The sequence below is a fragment of the Myotis lucifugus genome, unplaced genomic scaffold, assembly GCF_000147115.1.
Source record: "Myotis lucifugus unplaced genomic scaffold, Myoluc2.0 scaffold_115, whole genome shotgun sequence".
NCBI lineage: Eukaryota > Metazoa > Chordata > Mammalia > Chiroptera > Vespertilionidae > Myotis > Myotis lucifugus.
The window spans coordinates 3340677-3363571 of NW_005871163.1; the positions used below are offsets into that span (position 1 = coordinate 3340677).

Below are 22895 nucleotides of genomic sequence, written 5' to 3' on the forward strand. Positions count from 1 at the left end.
TCCATCTCACACCCACTATCCCTTTCTCTCCCTCCGTGAGGTTTCTTGTGTTCCACACACACACACTTTGTCCCCCTAAGGCCCTTCCCTGGCACCCCCACCCCTCTCGTTTCCCCCAACACCCCTGCGTCCTTGTTCCATTGGTTCCCCTTTCCCTTTCTTTGCCCCCAAGTTTCCCCTTCACCTCCCAGCCTCACATCTCCGCCCGCCCCTTTCCTCTCTCCGTCTCCCTCTCCCACGGCCCTCGCCGTCCCGCCGGCCCCGGGGTCCTCTCCCTGGGGCCCCCAAGCCCTCCCCCGCCCCCTCTCCAGGCCCCCTCGCCCTCGCCCTCGCCCCCTGTTTCTCACTCCCCGTCCCTGGCAGCGGCCCCTCCCTCACCGATGGTGGAGATGAAGGTGGTGTTAAAGGCGTCCTCCGAGAAGCGGAAAAGGAGGCAGGTCTTGCCCACCCCCGAGTCGCCGATCAGCAGCAGCTTGAACAGATAATCGTACGTCTTCGCCATCTTCTCGCTCCGGCCGTCTGACCCGGGAGCGAGAGCAGCAGCGGAGCGAGGCGGAGAGGGGGCCGCGGCGAGGGGGCGTGCCCGCCCAGCCGCCGCTCGCCCCGCCCCTCGCCCCGCCCCTACCCTAGGAGAAGGCCTGCGCGCCCCGCCCCGCGTGGCCAATCCGCGGGGGTTTTGTCATCACCGCCCCGAAACCCAGGGCTTCATGGGACTTGTAGTTCCTTCGAGGAGCTTCGGGCGTGCCTGGCGCGTCTGGCTCTGGCCGTGCGGACTGCCCCACAGGATAAAAGAAGGTCCGCTCTGGGAGGGGCGACCAGGTGCACTAGGCGTTTCCATCCAAGTGAGGAAGGGAGGCCCAGTTTCGAACTCTGCGTATCGCGCCTGTGGGTTATCTGCAGTGCATTATCGGGTTCTCAACTTCGTCATTTCTTTTGTGTGCGGGCTGCTTTCAAATCCAGGACCTCGGAATCTGAATCCCGCGGTTCCTGCATCTCTGCCGCCGGGACCCAGAGCTGAGATGCTTTCTTTCCTTATCGCTGCTGTGGCACAGCGTGTGGATTATCTGCAGTGCATTATCTGGCTTCTCCTTCAGTGCCTGCCCTGCACCACCTCTAAGCCCCCTCCCGCAGCTCCTCAGTTACAGAGCTGGAAAAGAATGATTGCCATTCTAACTTGAACCACACTCCTGTGCTCTTCTTCAGACTTCCAGACCAAAGCCAAATACGATGGGTATTTTAGGGGATCTGCTATGCAGACCACTCCCCGCTCCCCGCAGGAGGATGGATAAAAAAAAATCTTGGAATTGAACATAGTAGGATTGTGCTACAGGTCTAAGCCCTTAAAAATTGCAAGCATCATGCGAGGCAGGAACGATGACTACGGGAATCTAGAGCCTATGATTTGGATTTTGTCTTAGTTTAGCTGTGCCTCGGTTTTCTCCTCTGTAGAATGGGTATAAAACTAACTCTTTCATAGGATTGTAGGGAAAACTAAATGTGAAAACACTTTGAAATCCACAAGGCCTTGTACAAATGTTAATAGTGATGGCTCCCTTCTTCAACCCTCAGAAGACAGGCCCTCACTTAATGGATGACAAATGAAGGAGCGGGAAGCAACATTCTGTCATACCTGATTTAATCCTTTATTTACTATCTTAGACTATTTTTTTGTTTTTGTGGATGTACTACCATTCAGGCCTCTTTCATTCTCTAGTAGCAGAAACCCCATCAGACCAAGTTCTCCAGAAAGTAGAGTTTACTGGCTCAGGTAAAGCTGAAGGACAAATAAATAGCTAAGGAGGTCTGGACCAGTCAGGGCTCTCTGTCTCTCATCTCTTCTTTTTCCTTCTCAGTTTTAATTCTAATATGTCAGATACCAACAGATAAGACCCACATGAACAAAAACTCTTTAGGGTCCTCAATAATTTTTAAGAGGATAAAGGGGTCCTGAGGCCAAAATATTTGAGAAACTGGCCTAGGCATTTACCTTAGATCAAAGGAAACAACTTCTGGTAGGTTATAGGAGGTTATTAAGGGAACCAGTGGACCCAACCATTAGTGGAATAAAGAAAAAACATGGACAGTTAGTTGAACAAGATAGCAGGCTTTTATAAAACACATCTTTGTGACTTCATATACAATGACAGTGATATTTCATTCTTCGTCTTGGTATGAAAGATTTAGTTGGCCCTAGTGTTGGCCTTCACCTATATGGAAAGAAGATGAAATATATCATTAATTCACACCTATTGATCATATAGTACCCAGAAGGTTGCTGTTAATCTAAAGCAGTGATGGCGAACCTTTTGAGCTCGGCGTGTCAGCATTTTGAAAAACCCTAACTTAACTCTGGTGCCGTGTCACATATAGAAATTTTTTGATATTTGCAACCATAGTAAAACAAAGATTTATATTTTTGATATTTATTTTATATATTTAAATGCCATTTAACAAAGAAAAATCAACCAAAAAAATGAGTTCGCGTGTCACCTCTGACACGCGTGTCATAGGTTCGCCATCACTGATCTAAAGTCTAATTCCTAGAGCCCACTTGATGGGAACAAAGCTCTAAGGAGCTCAAAAGTCACAATTTCTGCTGCCTAATGAGGAGGGTTTCTGCCTTCTGCCCAGGCGGACTCTCCTTGCCCATCAGTTCTTGGGCAAGTCTTTGAACTTGCTGAGCAAAGACTGAACAAGTGTGGACAGCTCAGTGCTACATGTTCATCTTTATTCTGAAAAAGAAAAAAGATATCTGCAAAGACAGTGGGATCTTTTTTATAAAATGTGTGCTGATTAAAGTAACTTTTAGTCCCACTATCTGCATGCAACTGTTGGCATTCTCTTTTTGTGTGAATAAGAACACACTGCTCTGGCCCTTGTGGCTCAGTTGGTTAAAACATCCCCCCATGCACCCAAGGCTCTTGGGTTCAATTCCCAGTCAGGGCATATATCCAGATTTGGGGTTTGATCCCCAGTCAGGCCACGTGCTGAGGCAGCTGATGGATTTTTCTCTCTCCCGCTCCCTTCCTCTCTTTCTAAAAAAGATTAATAGAAAAATCTTAAAAAAAAAAAAAAAAAAAAAAAAAAAGCCCTGGTTGGTGTGGCTCAGTTGGTTGGAGCATCCTCCCATATACCGAAAGGTCTCAGGCTCCATTCCCAGTCAGGGCACATACCCAGGTTGCGGGTTCGATCTCTAGTTAGAGATCTCTATCCATGTTTCTCTCACATCCGTGTTTCTCTCTCTCCCTCTCTCTTTAAAATCAATAAAAATGTATCCTCAGGTGATTATTTTAAAAATAAATAAATAAATAAATAAAAAGAACACACTGATGTGGTTTAAAAAAACCTAAGGTCAGAAAAGAAGCTAGAGTTAGGAATTTTAAAGTCCCTAAATTTCCTTAGGGGAATTTTGTTAATTGATGGGAATTTTTTAAAAAAATTCTGTTTTATTCTCACTTCCCTGGTCTTTCTCTGCTACCAAGTGTATATAACATTGTGACTTTCTAACAGGTAAGTCTGTGCACCACCATTGAACCATTCAAGCATTTTGATACATTGACATTGCTTCGAAGAATCCCATTTTTTCTTTTATGCATTGTTCATCTTCATATTTTGTGCAACAGTATGTTACTTAGAAATGAGGTTTTGGTGGTAGTAACAACACTATTGAATCAAGGCATTTTGCTCAAAAGACTGGACAATCTATTTGTAGATCTAAAGGTACCAAAGGTGACAGGTTGCCACTTTCTTTCTCCAAATGGCATCTTTAGATCTCTTTCTAAAGGAAACCACATCAATACTCTTGTGCCAGTTACCCAAACCCACCCTTGAAATACTACATCACTGCAGAGCACTAGGTGGACCAGCACATTCAATTTGACCTTGAAAATGTTTATTGAAGCTTTTGCCCATGGCAGCTTGACTTACAGAAATCTAGATGTCCAAGTAGTCTACCCTCTGTGTTTTTTGTCAAGCCAGCACTTTTTCTTCCTGCTTTTTGGGAGCTGCTCCTCCCTAACTGGTGACTGTGAATCATGGTACTTTACTCCTCCAGCCACAGAGATGGGCATATGACCGGGCTGGGTCAATCTGAGTTCTTCTCTGTGCATTTTCTAATGATGCAGAAAGGAAGTCTGTGTGGTGTGAGGTCTCTGTGAGCTTTTGGTTTTGATCAGACTCCAGTTCATTTTTCTGTAGTCTCTTGTTGCTGCCCTCCTCGATATGTTTAGTTTATACTCAGGCTAGCTTCACTCACGGTAGCAGGCAAGACTGCCGTGTTGCACAATTCCAAAGGCATTATTTACTTCTTACAGTAGTTTAATCATCCTGCGGGTTAAAGACCTCCAAGAATCTACAAACATATTCATGAGGGTGTATGTGTTCTCTAGGCAAATTTTCAAATCAATTCAGGCATTCTTTAACTGGTTTAAATTGCTCCGTGACACTTGAGTGCAAGAAATGTCACCTTTCTTAATTGCTTAAATGAAATTATATTTGGCTGAGACTCCTACTTGTCAAGGGCTGGCACAACTGGTAGCAATCGTCATTGGGACTTTTCCTCCCTTTAATTGTATCTTACAAGAATCCAGGCACTTGCGTGGTCCTGAAAAATTAGGGACAAAATATCTTCTGGCCATCAGTCTGCACCCATGAGTGTTGACGCTTCTGCCCAACCACTCTTGAGTTCTGGTCCTCTGCCATCTGTTGAGCACAGCTGTCCCGGTGGGCTACAAAGATGTCCTTCACGGTGATTATTTTCACTGACTGATGACTCAGCCATCGAATAAGCTGTCTCTCTGTTATCTAATAATAGTTTGTGTACTTCTTTGTCTTCTCCCTTAAAACTTGAGCTGATGGAGAAAAAGGACATTGCTAGTTTTTCACTTTGTTCCCAGCATGCCTCGCATGATGCCTTACACACATTAGGTACCCAACTGAGTTGTTGAATGGATGAACAACTGACTATCATGCCAGCAGTCAACGTATTTTAAAAACATCTGGGACACCTTCAGTTTATTATTTGCCACAAGACTTAGGTATTTTTGGCCTCACCAATACCTTTCTGGTTGTACTCTAGCTTGTATTTGTATGTTATTCATTTTCTAAGTATACTATTCATTGTTGTGTTTAAGAAATTAGTGTTATCCTATATTATTTCTCTAGCTTGTCAAGATCGTATTGAATGATAACTCCTCAAAAACACCAATTTCTCTTTATCACCTGTGTGTCATCAAAAAACATGCTATTTGTTTAGTGATGTTCCAGTGGATAATTCTATAATTATCTTTATCAGAGAGGGACACACTATACTCTTTCTACCCACTGATGTTTCCTGAGTAATCACTGGGTGAATAATGTCCACTCAAACAAATATTCATTAAGCTCACACTATACAACCAGCTCAGCTAGGCCACCTGGAGGATACAGAGGTCTATCACGTGGTCCCTGTCCTCAGTTTATTTCCCAGCTAATGGAGGAGAGAACGCACAGGTGAAAAGTTTAATGATAAATGGGAGGCAGATATTTGGCTGGTACACACTTCATTTATTCTGATGGGTCAGGTGTCCATCCTGATTGGTTGGTTTTAATTAAGATTGATTAAGCATTCATTCTGATTAGTTGGGTGTCCATTTTAATTATTTGCACATACACTATGATTGGTTAGACTTCCAATCTGATTGGTCAAATGTTCATGCAAAACTGATAGTAAAATATTTTGTATATCACCACTGGATGTAAAAGTTAAATAAAAATGACATAGAAATACAAAAAAATTGCTACATGAAAGTACAGAATCCACTTGAACAACCAATCTCTATAAGCCTAACTTCTTATAACAAAGTCAGCAAGGCATAGAGAGGATGAAAGGACAGTCTGCATTTCTCAGACCTGGGTTAATGAACATAACTGAATGGGAGGCTATCTATGGCATGGGCCCCTAGAATATAGGCAAAGGCCATGGTCAATGCCCAGATGAAGGCAAAATTCTTTTCTTGGGAGTAAGAACCTAATCATCCAGAATAGAGAAGAAGCCACCCAAATTGCAAATATTCTGGGTGGCTCCATTTCTGGGCAGAGTCCAACCCACAGAAAGGGGAGGTAGAGCGTAGCCTGCATAGAGAGTCAGCTCAACATTACTCCACTAAAGGGTGGATGGGAATGAGCCGTTCTTATACCGCTTATATTATTTCTTTCTCTGATAATAAAGTTTCTGACAATAAAATATGTTAGTAAAACTCATTCCTTTCATTACCCTCGGCATTGCTATATAGGATTTTGTGTCAAATGGGGCATATTCAGTAAGTCCTAGGAGATTTGAGGATAGTCTCACATAAGCTAAGTGATTAAATAAAGACTTTTGGGACCAACTTTAAAATGGACACTGACCCAAAGGCAAAGTCAAGATGTGTCAAAGCTCACAATCAGCATCATAACAGGTATTGGGAAGCATGTGGTAGTAAATAAAACACTAAATGGCTTAACTAGTAAAACTATTTATTCAATCACATACTGAAATAATAAGAAATAGAGGTAGGGACAGGTGAGTAATCCAGCAGCTCAAATGACATGCAGGAGACCCGGTGTCTCTCTTTTGGTTTCTTAGCAGTGCTTCCTCAAAGTAATACTTATTTCAACAGGCTGGCCCCAGGTGGTTGCAAAATGTCTTTCTGAAACTCCTGGGACTCCTTGCTTCCAGATTCAAACAGCAAAATGTACAGCATCCTCTTTTTCAAGAGTTCAAATAAATACCCTAGAACAGTGATGGCGAACCTCTTGAGCTCGGCGTGTCAGCATTTTGAAAAACCCTAACTTAACTCTGGTGCTGTGTCACATATAGAAATTTTTTGATATTTGCAACCATAGTAAAACAAAGATTTATATTTCTGATATTTATTTTATATATTTAAATGCCATTTAACAAAGAAAAATCAACCAAAAAAATGAGTTCACATGTCACCTCTGACACGCGTGTCATAGGTTCGCCATCACTGCCCTAGAACTAACTGAGTTCCCTGGGCCCTGACTGCCCTTCTGTGAACCAACCCTGGGGTCCAAGAAGATGGCATAGGCCAATTGGCTTAAGCCACTGAGGCTGAGTGTGGGGTCAGACTCATCCTGAATCACTGGGTTATGTTAGAAATAGAGGAGACAAGGCTGCAGAAGCAACAAATGAATACCTCCACCTGTTTCAGTGTCAAGTGCATATTGATAGTTGTACCAAGTACTGCTAAGTGGTTGGTTATGTAGACATTTCTGGAGAAGTCCTGGAGCTGAATACAGGAAAAGTCTGACTTGTCATTCTCTCCTTTTTAAAAAAATATATTTTATTGATTTTAGAGAGGAAGGGAGAGGGAGAGAGAGATAGAAATATCAATGAGAGAGAATCATTGATTGGCTGCCTCCTGCACGCCCCCTACTGGGGATCAAGCCCGCAATCCAGGCATGTGCCCTAGGCTGGAATCAAACCTGGGACCCTTCAGTCCGCAGACCGACACTATCCATTGAGCCAAACCAGCTAGGGCATGACTTGTCATTCTCTTAAACAAATCTCAACCGGGAAGAAGAGGCAGGAAAGAAACATTGTTTTCTAAAGAAAGGAGGTGTGGTCCAAAGCTAGAATTAATGTAAGCGCTTAGACACCTGGTCCCTTTCCTTCCTTACTTCAGCAACCAGCTAAGGTTAAGCACTTTGGCAGCCTAGAACTTTGCAAGTTCTCTATCAGGCTCTGTCAAGTCTGTCCTGGGATTCTGGAATGGAAAGAGGGGTAGACTAAGCATCTGGTGATCTGGGTTCAGTTCCCAGCTCTGCCATTAACTAGCTCTGTGACCTTAAAAAAGAACAACCTTTCTGTGCCTCAGTTTCCTCATCTGTAAAATGGGGGAGGGGGGGCTGGATTAGATAATCCTTTTCTATCTATAAAATCCTTTGGCTCTCGAATCCAAGCTCCCATAACAGGTGACCTAAGGTTTGCCATGGGATTTCTAGTCTTACAGACAAACCAAACACCCTGGTGAATTAAAGGGATTTATCAACAGCCTTCAGGCCTAGGGGATCCCAGGAGGCCAGGCAGGGTGTGGTGCTGGGAAAGGAGCCCAAGACACCTAGTTCCTTGTTCTAAATAGCATTCAGTTCACCCTATGACTCAGTTATCAGCACTTCTCTCTTTCGGAGGAGTGAAAAGTTTTAGTCCTCTCTGTGCTGACAACAATTTATTGAGTTGCCAATCTATAGGGTTAAGAGAAAAATGAACTTCTGCTTTGTATTTTGAACCATATCCAAATCAGACTCCTACCTCAAATTACGACTTAATAATTTTTCCTTAATCATCTTTTTCCTGAATCATAGAATATTTCCCCCCAATTTAACAACAAGTGCTTACAGATGGAGTTAATTAGAGAGCAGGCCGGGTACCCAGAACTTATGATAAAACACACTCTCTCTCTTGAAATTCCTTGCTCTCACTGCTCAGGCAGAACTGAAGAGTTAATATGAAGTCAAGCAGAACTCTTTGATTACTCATTTTTAAGATTTACAATTATGTATACATGATGGTGACAACCTAATAGAATGTTGAACAAATAAGGCAGAATAGGTGATTCTTTGGATCAAGGGTGAATACTCAGGCTAAGGAAAACTGCTAATGAAATTCCAATCACATGGTAATTTCCCACTTATTACTTTCTGAAACTCAAGTAGCTGTATGGTCTAACTGGGCCTGTTCGGGGGATTATCACAACATCTCACTTCTGCAATGAGTGGCGTCATTGGACATTTAATATTCTTTAAGGCTTTTATGAAACAGAGAGGTTTCCATATGTCTCTGGAGCAAAACATTTGTGTTTGCCATCTGCTACTCAAGAGCATTTTGTCGAAAAAGAATACAAATCGCTTGGTTCTTTAATTACTTCGAGGTTAGGCTATGTGATAGTTGGGACTGAGGGCCAGTCAGTTCACTACTAGGAGAATACTGTTGTTTACTTAGGCACCAACTTAAAGAATTCTTTACAAGCAAATGACCTGAAAAGACATGGAAGCCTAATATCATCGTTGTCCTTTTAACTCAATGCAAAGACCATTGTGAAGCGATATGTGAGATTTTTAGGAGTTGGCCTTAGGGAGACACTATCTAGGACACTGGACTTTAAGGTCAGTTTAGCAAGCATCAGTTTCTCTTTCTGAGTCCTGACCAGAGAAATATATGACTCAACACTTCAAAACAATAATTAAAGGCTCTCCTGGAGCTCAGTATCAAAGAAAAGGTAATTTAGTCTTAATCACTCAGGAGCTAATAACCTGGGCTTTGGACTCTGTGCCATTTGTTTTTCCTTCCACCTTCTCGTTAGCTTCTTGAATTGTAGATAATTCTCTGCTCAGTAACATCTCCACTAGCCTATGGCTATAGACCATCAGTTGTGCTTAATCAGAAGTAACTACAAACAACAGAGTTTATCCAAAAGTAGAAATCCTGGAGCTTACAGATTATCTGTAGATTTCTATTATTGATGCGTCTTCTAGCCCTCCTCACCGTAAAATTTCATTCATTGGCGTTATTAACATATGGACTGTAAGAAATTGACAAATGAAAGGGACCTGGTTTGGCCAGAACAGCTATGAGATCCTACCTCATGGAACTCTAATTTCTAAGACTAGTTTCTGCTTTAAGATGCTATAAAACCAATAAATATAGAGATGGTTTATTGTAATGTTTCCAAAGTTCATACCTCAGCATACTGAGTGAGTCAGTAGATATTAGTAGGTGAAACTAGAGGAAAGGGTTACATGGCCAAACCCTTTGGAAAAATGCTGTTATCATAGCGTTTTGATGGTACAACTTCTCAGAACCCTCAATATGCTGATGTGCAGTGTGCACACAACTGGCTGTGGTGTGCACTCTCCCACACTCCTGCCTGAGGCCCCTTTTTGAGCATCTTATGGGACTGTGTCCTGCAGAATATACGTTGAGAAACTCTGATTTAATCTAAACCCTTCATTTTAGATACGAAGGTCTACCTTGTGAAGTCCTCCTGGACCTAGAACACCTGTTCCTGCCTCCCGGGTTTCTCCTGAACCCCAGGGCAGGGCGTCTCATGCAGCTTCTGTCACTTATCACATCCACAGAACGATCAGCCAAGGGGGTGAGGGCGCCAGATGGCTGTTTCCTCCCTACCTGGGGCAGTTGCTTTACCCCCAAATCCTGGGAGACTGGCAGACATTGTATTAAACTGAAGTGAAAGTCATCTTATGTGCAGAGGCAAATTTACCCAGAATTCTAAAGTGCAAAAAACTAGATTCTTAAATGAACATTCTGGATGCTGTTTGTTTGTTTGTTTTTCAGAAAAAACACACACAAACAAAACCAAACACCACTAATGTCAAGTAATTAAGCTAATATAAGCTTTTTTTTCTTTTGTATTAGTCTGTATTTTGAGTGAGTTGTAGGATGTTAGAGGGTCACATCACACCCAGGCTAACTTCCTAGAGTGACATGTAAATTCTGTAAAATGATCTGCACAATAAAATGTTTTTAAAGATAAATTGTTTCAATTTCTTGTAGGCATGGATTATATTCGTATTGTATACCTAATGACTAACACAGGGCTTGGCATATATTAGGCACATGGTGGTAAATATTTTTGCATTAATTAGTAAATTATAATCTGATGATTGGACTTTAATAATGGTAATAATATATTAATGGTATTAATGATATCCTACCTTTTCAAAAATCTCAAAGATAAATTCCTTGACCTGGTTGAGATTTATAAACTGGTTAACACTCCTTATTGTAACCTTTTATTTATTTATTTTTTAAATTTTTTTATTTATTTAAGTTATTACATATGTGTCCTTATCCCCATGTAATCTTTTATTTTAATAAACAATTGCACTGTGATGTGATGTTTCTTTCAGATAATAATAAATGAGCTCACTTCAACATTTGACTTTTAAACTTATGCACACAGACCTCTAACTGGAATGAGCCAGTTGATAATGAGTCCTAACTTCCAGTCATTGTAGAATTCCCCTTTCAGCCACTTGGACTGTATTAAGCATCCTTAGAGACATTGAACATAATAATGAATCTGAAGAAATGTGTGATCCTGGAGCGCCTTCTGAGTCATCAAAGACGGATGAAGTCATGTTGGTAAATTAGTTTGTATTCTATATTTTCATTCACTTAATAAAAACTTTTTTAGTACCTACAGTATATAAAGCAATTCACTAGGTACTATAAGGAAATAAAGATGAAATTTATACAGACCATCCCTTAAGAAGCCTATGTTCTGGAAGGAGAGGTGGGCACACACATAAATAATTACAATGCTAGGTAAAATTAGGATATGCAAGTAATGTGCTATTGTGTTAGTTTATGGTTCTTTCAAATTAGTTTATTTTTCTTACAAAACTGGTCGTCTACAGTTAAGCAGATTACCCAGTGTATTAGAACTCCCCATTCCCTAGCTACTCTGGATAAATAGAAGGCTACATCACTTGGTTATCAGTGATATTAGATTTTACTAGCAGTCACCAGCACCATCAAGAGCCATGCTTCTCATTAGATGGCAAGACAGGACCATCCTAGCAAGATCTATTGACCAGCACTAAGTCACTTACTGTGGACACACAACTCACCTGAACTGGATGGGCAGAGAGGATGGCGTGGGAACCTGACTTGTGGTGGGGAGGCTGTGGGTATGCTTTCAGGAAGTCAGATACTTGTGTGGGCAGCAATGCAGTAGTAGACGGGCCAAGCTGTCAAGTGATAACCAGAAATGGGGTCAGTATAGGCACACAGATTGTTGCTGGCTCTGCAGAGTGGTTTTGACTGAACAAAGAGTGAATTCGTGGGGGAGGAGACTATGGGGGCAGGGGAAAGACCTGTCTCTCCACACCCTAGAAGTCACTACCACCTGATTTTGGGAATTGATTCTTTTATTCTGATTTGGCCCATATTTTTGTCTCCATTTAAAAAGCAAAAAGAAAAATTTAAGAAAATAGTTTATATAACCAACATATGAAGACCATTATGGAAATACCTCCTTTATATATTAGGAACAATGCTGTCAGAGAAGGTGAGACTAAAGCCTTGGTCTGAGCCAAGAGTCCAGAATTCTGTTAGCATTATTAACATATACACATCTCTATATATAAAAGCCTAAGCGACCATTAAGATGGAATGACCAGAATGATTGGTTGCTATGATGCGCACTGACCACCAGGGGGCAGACGCTCAACACAGGAGCTGCCCCCAGCCTGCAGGCCCCAATAACCGATGAGGCCTGCGGGCCAATCTCCCAGTCCCCCCCCTCCCCCCCGCCAGCAGGCCCCGATCACCTGATCAGGGCTGGGACCCAGGCTGGGATGGGGAACTGGGGGTGGGTGGTGGCAGACACGGGTGATGAGGAAAGAAGGAAGGGAGAAGTGGGGAAGTGGGGAGGCAGGGAACCACACAGTGACGGTGCATGGGTGGCGAGGGAAGGAGGAGGCAGGGAACCTGATTGGCCCTGATCGCTGGCCAGGCCTAGGGACCCCACCCATGCATGAATTTTGTGCACTGGGCCTCTAGTGTTAGTATAACACAACAAATTAGCATCAAAGTACACACTTTACACCTTTCCCTATTGACATTTTTGCCTTGAGAATTGATAAAAAATAACTTTTATGTGTGGACATAGTTCCTTTAAAATTAAATGTTGTGAATCATTCATTGTTTTAAAAATTGAGTTAATAAGGAAGCTCATAATTTTAACTTCTTTGCATGTCAAGCTAGGACTATGATCATGACTGATTCTGAGGGGAATGCTATGGACACAGGGATTGGTTTGTCCCATAGCTCCTTGCAACTTGGCTGACGCAAGGACCCCGTCCACAAAGGGAAAGGCAGCACATGCCCACCTGGTGGCCCAGAGAGTCATGCTTTTCTCCTTCCTCCCACTTGGTCCCTTTTGGGGAGACACTAGCAGGGATACCCACCCTAGGATCACCATCTAGAGCTTTGGCATCTGGTTTTTCATGGGAGCTCAACCTCTCCAGTAAAATATTTAAGTATGGAGTTTATTCATTTGGGTTCTAGCCCTTATACCTTCTGGAGACCATGCCTACTGCCCAGAATAAGTAAGTTATCTGTGAAAGGCAGCAAACAAAACACTTGAAACAGCTCATGCCTCTGTGTTTTACAGTTGAACAATTACTTATGCTATCCAGATTTGTACAGGTTCCAGTATTAACTCACACTTTTGGCTTATTTATTATTTGGCCAGATATCATTTGCTCTTAGGTCTTGGCACGAAGAAGCCTTCTCCTGAGGCCCCCTCCTTAGAGACCCCACCCTTGTTCTCTTCTAGTCACTCCTCCCCACTGGGCAAGGAATCCACAGGCCAGGTGGATGTATTTACTCAGAGCCATGCCCCCCTCTTAGGCCACACTCTAGGAATTCAGACCTCAGAATTCCTGCCAAAAGCCCTGCTTCCAAGATTCGTGTGGGCCTCTTATCCTGATCTACCCTTCCAAGGCTGGACTATGTCATTGCTAAGGCACCACAGGCCCAAGAAGTGGCCAAAAGTGGTTGTGATGTGGCCAGAGCTCGAGCTTATGGGCAGGGGTCCCCATTTTGTGTGTGTGTGTGGCCTGTCATGATGTGGGCCAGGTCTGCAGTGGGAAAGAAGGTCATGGGTCAGGGCCAGGACTGCTCTCCATGAACTACCACACTCTGGTGTGGAGCTCTGAGGAGCCAGAAAACTCTAAATCCAAACCCATTTTCCAGGTCATTATAAACATACAGCGTGTCCCAAAAATGCATATACACTTTGAATAATTATAAAAGCAGTTTTTATTAAAATACATTTCATTTTCAAAATTGAGCTTCAGCTGTTAAAGTGTGTATACATTTCTTTTTTTTTTGGAACACCCTGTTTTTCTGTTAAGGTAGGAAACTAACTTGTCAGCTTCAGCTACAATTTTTAAGTATTTAGACACATGATATATGGGCCTCCATTTTTATTCTTGCCCCGGGCCTCACAAATATGGGGCTAGACCTGCTTTTGGAATAGGTTTGATTTTGAGTTTGTTTTAACATCCTATATAATAAAACCCTACTTGCAAATCGACCGAATGGCAGAATGACCGGTTGCTATGATGCACACTGACCACCAGAGGGCAGACGCTCGATGCAGGAGCTGCCCCCTGGTGGTCAGTGCGCTCCCAGGGGGAGCGCCACTCAGCCAGAAGCCGGCTTCATGGCTGGCGAGCACAGCGGCGGTGGCAGGAGCCTCTCCCGCCTCTGCTGCAAGCAGGCGGTAAGGAGCCAGGGATCCTGGACTGCGAGAGCCCTGGACTGTGAGATGGATGTCCGACTGCCGGCTTAGGCCTGATCCCCCAGGCCTAAGCTGGCAGTCGGACATCCCCCGAGGGGTCCCAGACTGTGAGAGGGCGCAGGCTGGGCTAAAAGACCCCCCCACCCCCAGTGCACGAATTTCGTGCACTGGGCCTCTATCCTATATAATAAAAGGGTAATATGCAAATAGACCGAATGGTGGAACAACCGAACAACTGGTTGCTATGACGTGCGCTGACCACCAGGGTGTGTGTGCGGAACATAGAGGGCATTGGCCATGGTGGGATGGTGGAGCAGGTCAGTGGGGCATCAGACCAAGGTAGGGCGCCGGTCACTGTCATCAGGGCAAGCCTCTGGTGGTTACTGAAAATTCTTTGCTCCCGTGTGCCGCAGTCCCGTCCAGTGCTCACACCTGCTGCCGGTGCCGGCCCCGCTTGTACCTGCTGCCAGTGCCTGATGCTGGTCTTGATCACTCAGCGCTATCCACTCAGCACTATCAGTGGGTGTGAGCAGTGGCTGCCAGCCCTGATCGCCCCTGAGGGCTTCTCCACCTCCCCCTGCTCCTGAGGGGCAATCGGGGCAGCAGTCGCTGCTCGCACCCACTGCTGGTGCCGGCCCCAATTGCTCTGTGCCGTCAGCAAGTGTGAGCGGGGCCGGCACCATCAGCAAATGGGAGTGGCGGTGGCGGCAGGAGTGGGGCTGCTGGCAGACAGGGGACCGAGGGCTGCGGTGGGAGGGGCTGGGCGGGGGTGCAGGGGATGGGCCAAGACCTGCCCCTATGCCTACTGCAGCCTTGCGGCCCACAGTTCCTTTTACATGCACAAATTCGTGCACTGGGCCCCTAGTTTATAATATAAAGGATCTGATAACAGAGGGTTGAAGTATGAGTAGTGGGTGGGCTGCTTTCTACCAGGTCAAATGTAGCACAGCTCCCAAGCAACATTCCAACTATGTCTCAGTGGCCCTGTTCCCTGGCCTTATAGGAGAAATTATATGTGTGTGCGTGTATGTGCATGTGTGTATGTGTGTGCACATGCGTGCATGTGCGTGTTTAACATCCATTAAGAAACAGAAGAATATGACTTAGCTATTTTGAAATAATTCAAGCCCCACACTGTTGCTCTGGTTTAGTTTATTGCTGTTCCCCTGCCAAGCAACTCTTCCCAGTTGACTTCCCTAAGCTGCTTGGAGTTAAGAGCTGGGCACTCTGAAGGCCTCTTCCAAGTGAAAAAAAAAGAAACTATATAGAAAGGGAATTGGGCCAGGTGTCCTTGATTGAATGCCACTTCACTTCAGCAAATCTCTAAGCCCTTCTGTCTGTTTTGTCAGCTGTAAAATGAGCAGACTAATTCGGCCCTACCGCGGAGTGGCAGGTTTAATTAATGATGATGGGGACAGGCTTTGTAACGTAAAGTTGTATATACATGAAAAGAAGCACTGGAGCCATATTATCCAAAGTCCGGAGTGCATCCTGCTTTCCACGGCCACAGTTAAGCCGCTAAGTCCTGATCACAGACTGCTACAGACTTCAGGGGTGCCGAAAAGCAGAGTTGGGTCACATTACCTGAACAGAAAGCAGGGTTTGGTAATGGGAGTGGAGCACAGAGTGAGTAAGCAGTGCACGGTTCAGATTTCTGGCGGCACCAGGATCCACTGGGTCCAGCTGGTGGCAGGTGATGGAATGGTTTCTGCAATCCAAGTACAAAGAACAGGTGTACCCATTTATTCTTAACATTGTCCTGGTAAGATCTTTGAGATCTGAAGTATCACACTAAAGGGAGATCTCTTTCCAAAGATCTTGCTGAGCTTCTTCCTGTTGTCCCTGCTGTGGTTTGCTGGCTGACAGCTCACCTTAGAGGTGTTTTCCTCTGCAGCAGTGTGGATCAAGCCTGTCTTATCCTTAGGGGGAACATTCCACAGTTCACTTAAAGACATGGCTACATGACCTACCTTAAGTCATACCCAGCCTGGTGAGAATCACACCTGGGAATTGTTGGTTACTTTGGCTAATACAGTGGGGCCTTGACTTACGAGTGTCCCGACTAACGAGTTTTTTGAGATACCAGCTGTCTCTCGGCCGATTTTTTGCATTGAGTTGATAGAGTAATTTGAGTTAACGAGCTTCTTAACGAGCTCCTTAACGAGCTCGGTCTCTGAACAAATTAAACTCGTAAGTCAAGGCCCCACTGTATGGGATTTCTGTCTCTCCCACACAATTCGTCTAACAACATTCATATACAGCAAATCATAACTTTTATATACTCAGTAGACATGAGCTCTGCTTCCCTTAATCTCCTGGAGCCTTTGTGTTCCTAGGATGGAGTAACATTCCTATTATAACTATAATAGGGGCCCGGTGCATGAAATTCGTGCATGGGTAGGGTCCCTAGGCCTGGCCAGTGATCAGGGCCAATCAGGGCCTTCCTTCCCCTGCTGCAGACTGCCAGCCAGGGCCTTCTTTCGCTCCATGCCACCCCCTGGTGTTCAGCGCAGATCACAGCAAGTGATCAAACTCCCAGTCTCCCAGTTGAACTCCGAGGGGACACTTTGCATATTAGCCTTTTACATATATAGATTTGTACAGCTTCTTCCTTAATATTAGATGACTTTGAGTTCCTTGAAAACCCTGAGAAGATCTTAATCATTTTCTCATTGTCCTTGACATCAGTGCCTTTCTTATAGGAGACACACACAAAAAAACACACACTTGTTCAAATGCATTTAAAATAAAAAGACCTGCCCTAACTGGTTTGGCTCAGTGGATAGAGCGTCGGCCTGCGGACTGAAAGGTCCCAGGTTCGATTCCGGTCAAGGGCATGTATCTTGGTTGTGGGCACATCCCCAGTTGGGGGTGTGCAGGAGGCAGCTGATCGATGTTTCTCTCTCATCGATGTTTCTAACTCTCTATCCCTCTTCCTTCCTCTCTGTAAAAAATCAATAAAATATATTTTAAAAAAATAAAATAAAAAGACCTAATGAGTGAGGAACAACGACAGGAATGGTAATGGGAGTAAAGTGCAGAGTAATCTGCGCATTAAGAAGGCCTAATGCCCATTAGGGAGCTTCATTTTCAAATATTGGAAGATCTAAGTATATTATATTGATTAAGATCAAAGGTTTTCAGCAAGACTTAGACTTATATCTTGGTTCAGCAAGTTACCATCCGTGGGACCTTGGGAATGGTTCTGTGCCTTAGTCCCCTCATCTGTAAGATGAGGACAATACTACTATCCATCTTATACGATGTTGTACAGAGTAAATGAGATAATCCATGGAAAGTGCTTCACTCAGTGCTTGGCACAAAGTAAGCACTCATGATATTATGGTCATCATCATCATAGGCTGTAGGGGAAGGAGTCTGGGTTGCTCTCAGAGCCTAAGAGTAAGTCTTCAGATTTAACAACCGGCCCCCAGAGCTCCCTTCACGCTACCTTATGAATCTGAAGCACTGTCTATTAAGGTCAAAACCTCCAGATTTTCTGCATCTAGCCCCTGATTTCAGATTTTATTCTTTGGATAGTTAAAGAAGTATGAATAAGACAGTTTGCATTCAGACGTAATATGAAGGCTATTTAAAAAGGCACTTTGCACATTAATTACTTGTGTCTGTGCATAAGTAATTTTGTTGGTTGTAAAATATATTGTTAGGCAATGTGGATCCTTGTAAACAGGCTCAGTTCCAAAATACTTTGTATGTTTTTAGTTTAAACTGGCCTCTCCCCTCACCATGTGGTCCCAAGATTTGATTATTCTACATGGGAAAAAATGTTTTTGTTGCATATATTCATCACTGATTTGCTGACACTCGTGAAGGTGTTTTCAGTTAACAAGCTATGTCCAGTTAATGTTCAATGTTTCAGGGAGAAGGGTGAAGACTTAGACCACTGGAGGGAGTAGTCACCTACAGGATCTCCATTCAATCTCTGCCTTTTTTCCTCAGAGCTTTCCCCAGCCCCGTCCTTAGGGGCGGGCCCCAGGAGTCACGATCACCCCAAGTGCCCACAGGTTATTAGAGTAGATACTCCCGGCCCACGCTGAGACAACCAGAGTCTTTTCCAAGGCATCTGGAATTGGGACACGGGCCTTCTGGTCAGTCACTGCTGGCCCTGGAACTAGGACAGCATATAACAGGGAGCTGGCATGGCCATTTTCATTGTGTGTTCTGGGAGGCAGAAAAACTGGAATGTAGAGAAAGGAGACTGAAATGGTGTCAGGGAGAAGTCGAGACGAGAAACCAGGTCACCCCTGAGAGAAGAAGGGAAGTGGCAAAAGAATAGCCATCTCCATTCCCAGTGGCCTCTCAGGGCTTTGTTCTGACCCCCAGGAAGCCCAGCTACCCTTCCTGCCCTGGCCCAGGTCCGGTACACTCTCCGTTTTAGCTCAGGCAAGGTTAGGATGTATCTGTTACGTGAAACCCAAGGAGCCTTGGCTGAGAGTGAGCTGGCACTGAGAGGGAGGGTAAGCCAGAAACTCTGGTTACGCAGGCAGGGTCTGCCTGAGAGGACCACCTGGGTGGCCCAATCACACTGACCTGCCAGAATCAGACACGCACACAAGTAGTTTTCGCTGATGATAAAATTGAAAGGAACAGATTCAGAGTAATTCCTGAAAGAAAGTTCCCTCTTAATCACTTCCTGATATATTTTCTTATGTAGTAGGGTAAATAGGTGGCAGTACAGATGGCACCCCAGAATTTTGTCCAACCCTGAATCCTTCTACAGGGGTGTGCATGCCTGTGGCTGTCATTGGTCATGCCTGTTGCAGAAAAAACAAAAACACTGGACAGGCACTGGTCTCTTCTCATGATCTGTCAGTCCCTGTTGCTGGGCCACTTGACACTCGTCCACAGCTTTGGCCCTGTACCAGAGTCAGCGACAAATCTGTCTCCAGCTGAAGGCTTTGAGGAGCTGTTTCCCTAGTTCAGGGGACACGGTTAGGTTACCCTGTGGCTTGTCTTGCTCTGACCAAATACCCTGGTTCTGGCTCCTGGGCTTCTGCCTTTATCCTGACATAGTCTCAGTTCTGATTCCCTTTTGCAGGACCTGGGTCCTTGATTGCTTGGACTTCAGTCCCTGCCTCCATGGCCTGGCCAGAACCCCGTTCTCTTCAAAATCAGGACTCTAATTTGAGTACATCTATTTTTCCCCATAACATACCTGAAATGCAGACCAAGCTGAGAGTTTTCTGCCTGCCCCTTGTCCTGTCTGACCCACACTGCCAGTCTGGGTCACTTATGCTGTTCTTCCCAATATCTCCCCACCATCCTCCACCCCACTTCACCACTGCCAAAAATCATATTTGCTCCACTTCTGGGACATCTACCTTTTACTGCCTTCCAGATCTAAATCACCATATCACCTTTGACTACTGTGAGGAGCCACATGGTCCTGCAGCTCTGTCTGCCTGGCAGACTTCTGCCCACCGACTTTGGGCACCAATTACAAAGCCTACCTCACAGCAGGGTGACAGGAAGACAGTGTGGTATGGTGGATGAGCATGCCATGAGCATGGGCATCCCGAGTAGATCTGGGTTCAAATCCTTGCTCCTTCACTTGCACAAGTTTCTTAATTCCTCTAGAACTCAAAAGGACTGTTGAAGGGATTACATAAGATAATGCATCTGGCAAAATTTATTAGTTTTTGAATAAAATACAAAATTTAGTACTTAATAAGATACATCTGCCTTTCTTTCCTGCACTTATGTTTTTTAACAGATTTATTGGTATATAATTCACATATCGTTCAACCCATTGGTTTAAAGGATATACTTCAATGGTATTTAGTATATTCCCTGGACTTAGATTCCTTAAAATGCAATTATAGCATAAGGGATATGAGATTTAGTAACAGTTAAAAAATTAAGGATTGTATCAGCTATATGTTTATGGAAATCAATCATGTGGTGCCATTGCATTGCCCAAAAAGCTAATATGATATTGGGCTGTACTGACACATATATGATGAGCAGAATAAGACAAGTAATGGCGCCATGTTATTCTGAGCTGGCAATGTGTTAAGTCATTGGGCCTATTTTAAGAGGGATATGGACAACCTGGAGCACGTCCAGAGAAACATGAAAAGGGTGATGAGAAACTGCAAAGATGTAGGAGCCTGTGATATTCATCCCGAAGAAGTAAAGCCATCCTCAATTAGCGCTGGGGGTGTCATTTGGAAAATAAGTGAAGGTATTGTCTATGTTCCCTTCCTAGACCAGAACCTCAATAGGTGAATTTAAGTTAAAAAGAAGATTTTTACATGATTTAAGGAACAATTAGAGCTATCTAAAATTGGAATGAATTGTTCCTTCCTAACCTGAAATTCTATATTTAATATAAACCTCTTTATCTGCAAGTCAGAGAGAAACATCTTATAGAGCTCTTACTCTGTTATATGTTGTGGTCAGGTGGGCAAAATGATAAAGTCAGTCAACTCTTCTTTATTCAAGGGCATCCAGTTTGGGTTTGTCTAGTAGTCCATTCTTTCTCTTATTTTTCATTCCCATTCTCTGATTTTTGACCTGAGGAAGGAGAAAAGGAAGCCCAAAATTGTCAATATGGATATTTTATTAGCAGTTCTGATGATAACGGCAATATTCCTAAAATTACATTTTGGCATTACCTGAGATTGTGCTCATCTCTTCCCCATTCTGTGTAAACTAACTTCATCGTAGTACTTGACTTTGGCCATGGTGGCAACATTTATGGAAATTAGCAAACACTGCAGATCAGTAGCACAACTCTCCCCCGCAGCTCACTTCCCAGTGCTCCACTGCTTCAGTCTCTGCTACCCAGTGACTACCAAGCTGGCACGAGTAATAATGAAGACAGACCTTCTACTATATTTTGGACTATATGTTTCTATAAAAAATATATCTAGAGCCAATGGTATTTACTTTATGTAAGGGCAATTTGGAATTGAAGTAGTTTAATATAGTTAACTAGTTTCAGATGAGTGGAATATTTAGGAGAAAATATTTGTGGAAGACTAGTCTCGATCTCCACTGCCTTCTAGGCCACACCTTTTTCCTTCAGAAAAAATCCAAATAATCACGGTCTGCACAGCTGCTTTCAGAGTGACCATGCAACAGACGGGGAAGACATCTCCAAGACGAAGGCCCTCTGGAAGCAGAAAGGTACAGCTCTCCAAGGCCAGTGCTTGTCCCACACAAGTGCCTCCTTGTGCCACCTGTTGGATTTTGAAAGAGCAAGCTCTCAGCTTTTAATCAAAGGTAAGACTCCTGCAAACTTCCTGCAGATGGAATGTATTCACAATCTCCCCTCAGGCAGGACTGCTGTAAAAACATTGCATTTTACAAATTATTTTAAGGAAATCACCGTCGGCCCAAGATTCCCAGAGCCAAATGATTTTTATATTATCAACAAGCTCTAGCAATTACAGTTGGGCATTTATTGAGCACTTACAGCATACTATACACTTTACAATATTATCTCACTTTATATTCATTTAACCTTATGAAACAGGTATAAATATTTTCATTTTACAGATGGAGAAACAGCTTAAAGAGGTTAAGTGGCTGTTAGAGTTAAAAAGTTTCTGTGCTACTAAGAAACAGGGTTTCTATTACCTACTGCTTTGTATACAGCAGACATTTCATAAATAGTTGAATAAGTTCTTTAATGTGAATAAATAAAATACCATTCTTAATACTTTGAACCCTTTGGCTCATTAGACTTTTAACCAGCTTTCATCTAATGGTAAACAGAATGATTCCATTTATTTTGCCTGTACACACTTTCCAAGGGAAGAGCTCATTTTAAAATCTGACCAACCCCACAATGACTTAGGATTGTTTTCCCAGTTTTAGAAACAAGGTAACTGAGGCTTAGCCAGAATTAAGTGGTCTTTTGGTCTTTTCATCACACCAGGTTGTGGCAGAGGAAAACGGTCAAAAGGCATGCATCATGAAAAACCTAGTAAAGTTACAACTGAAATAGAAGGGTTCCGATAACCTAGTGGTGCAATAGTCCTCAAAGAATGACCATCCAGTTAGCTACATTGAGTATAGCACTCAATGGACACATCCCTGCACTTATTATGCATGGCACTAGGCATGTGGGGGGATGAGACCAAATCCTGATCTTAAGAAGCCTGTGGACTTTTAGGGAAGAGAAGACATAGACACAAAAATACAGGAGCTGAAATTACAGTAAAAAGGCATAAAACGAAAACCACACATGGCAACAAATGATTTATTAAGCAACCAGGAGGCCCAGTGCACGAAATTCGTGCACAATGGGGGGAGGGGGAATCCCCTTCAGGCCCAGCCGCACCCTCTCCCCTTCTGGGACGCCTCAGGGGGATGTCCAAACTGCCCAGTTTTAGGACTGGTCCCTGGGGATTGGGCCTAAATTGGCAGTCAGACATCCTTCTCACAATCTGGGACTGCTGGCGCCTAACTGCTCACCTGCCTGATTGCCTGATCGTCCCTAACTGCCCCCCCTGTCAGCCTGATCACCCCTAACTGCCTCTGCCTGCTGCCCTGGTCATCCCCAACATGCCCCCCTCTGCCAGCCTGGTTGCTCCCAACTCTCCCCTCCCC

General features: G+C 43.9%; 1 protein-coding gene and 1 long non-coding RNA gene across 7 annotated transcripts in view; both read right to left on the minus strand.

Annotated features, from left to right (window-relative positions):
* Positions 1–561, minus strand: part of RAB8B (RAB8B, member RAS oncogene family) — a 62604-nt gene extending 62043 nt beyond the window's left edge. Inside the window, exon 1 of the mRNA XM_023757828.1 lies at positions 348–561. Coding sequence (XP_023613596.1) covers positions 348–502 — 155 coding nt within the window. The 5' untranslated portion in view covers positions 503–561. The remainder of the gene's footprint in view (positions 1–347) is intronic.
* Positions 562–2095: 1534 nt separating this feature from the next.
* LOC111826964 overlaps positions 2096–22895 on the minus strand; it is a 26405-nt gene continuing 5605 nt past the window's right edge. For 2 of the 6 annotated variants that reach the window (XR_002830417.1, XR_002830416.1), the window contains exons 4-8: positions 20718–20852; positions 15900–16023; positions 11635–11754; positions 3928–4850; positions 2096–2207 (exon numbers count right to left, since the gene is read on the minus strand). This is a non-coding gene — a long non-coding RNA (uncharacterized LOC111826964). Of the gene's footprint in view, positions 2208–3927; positions 4851–11634; positions 11755–15899; positions 16024–20717; positions 20853–21353; positions 21521–22895 lie in introns of all 6 variants that reach the window. The other 4 variants (XR_002830418.1, XR_002830420.1, XR_002830419.1 and 1 more) reach the window with 4 other exon arrangements.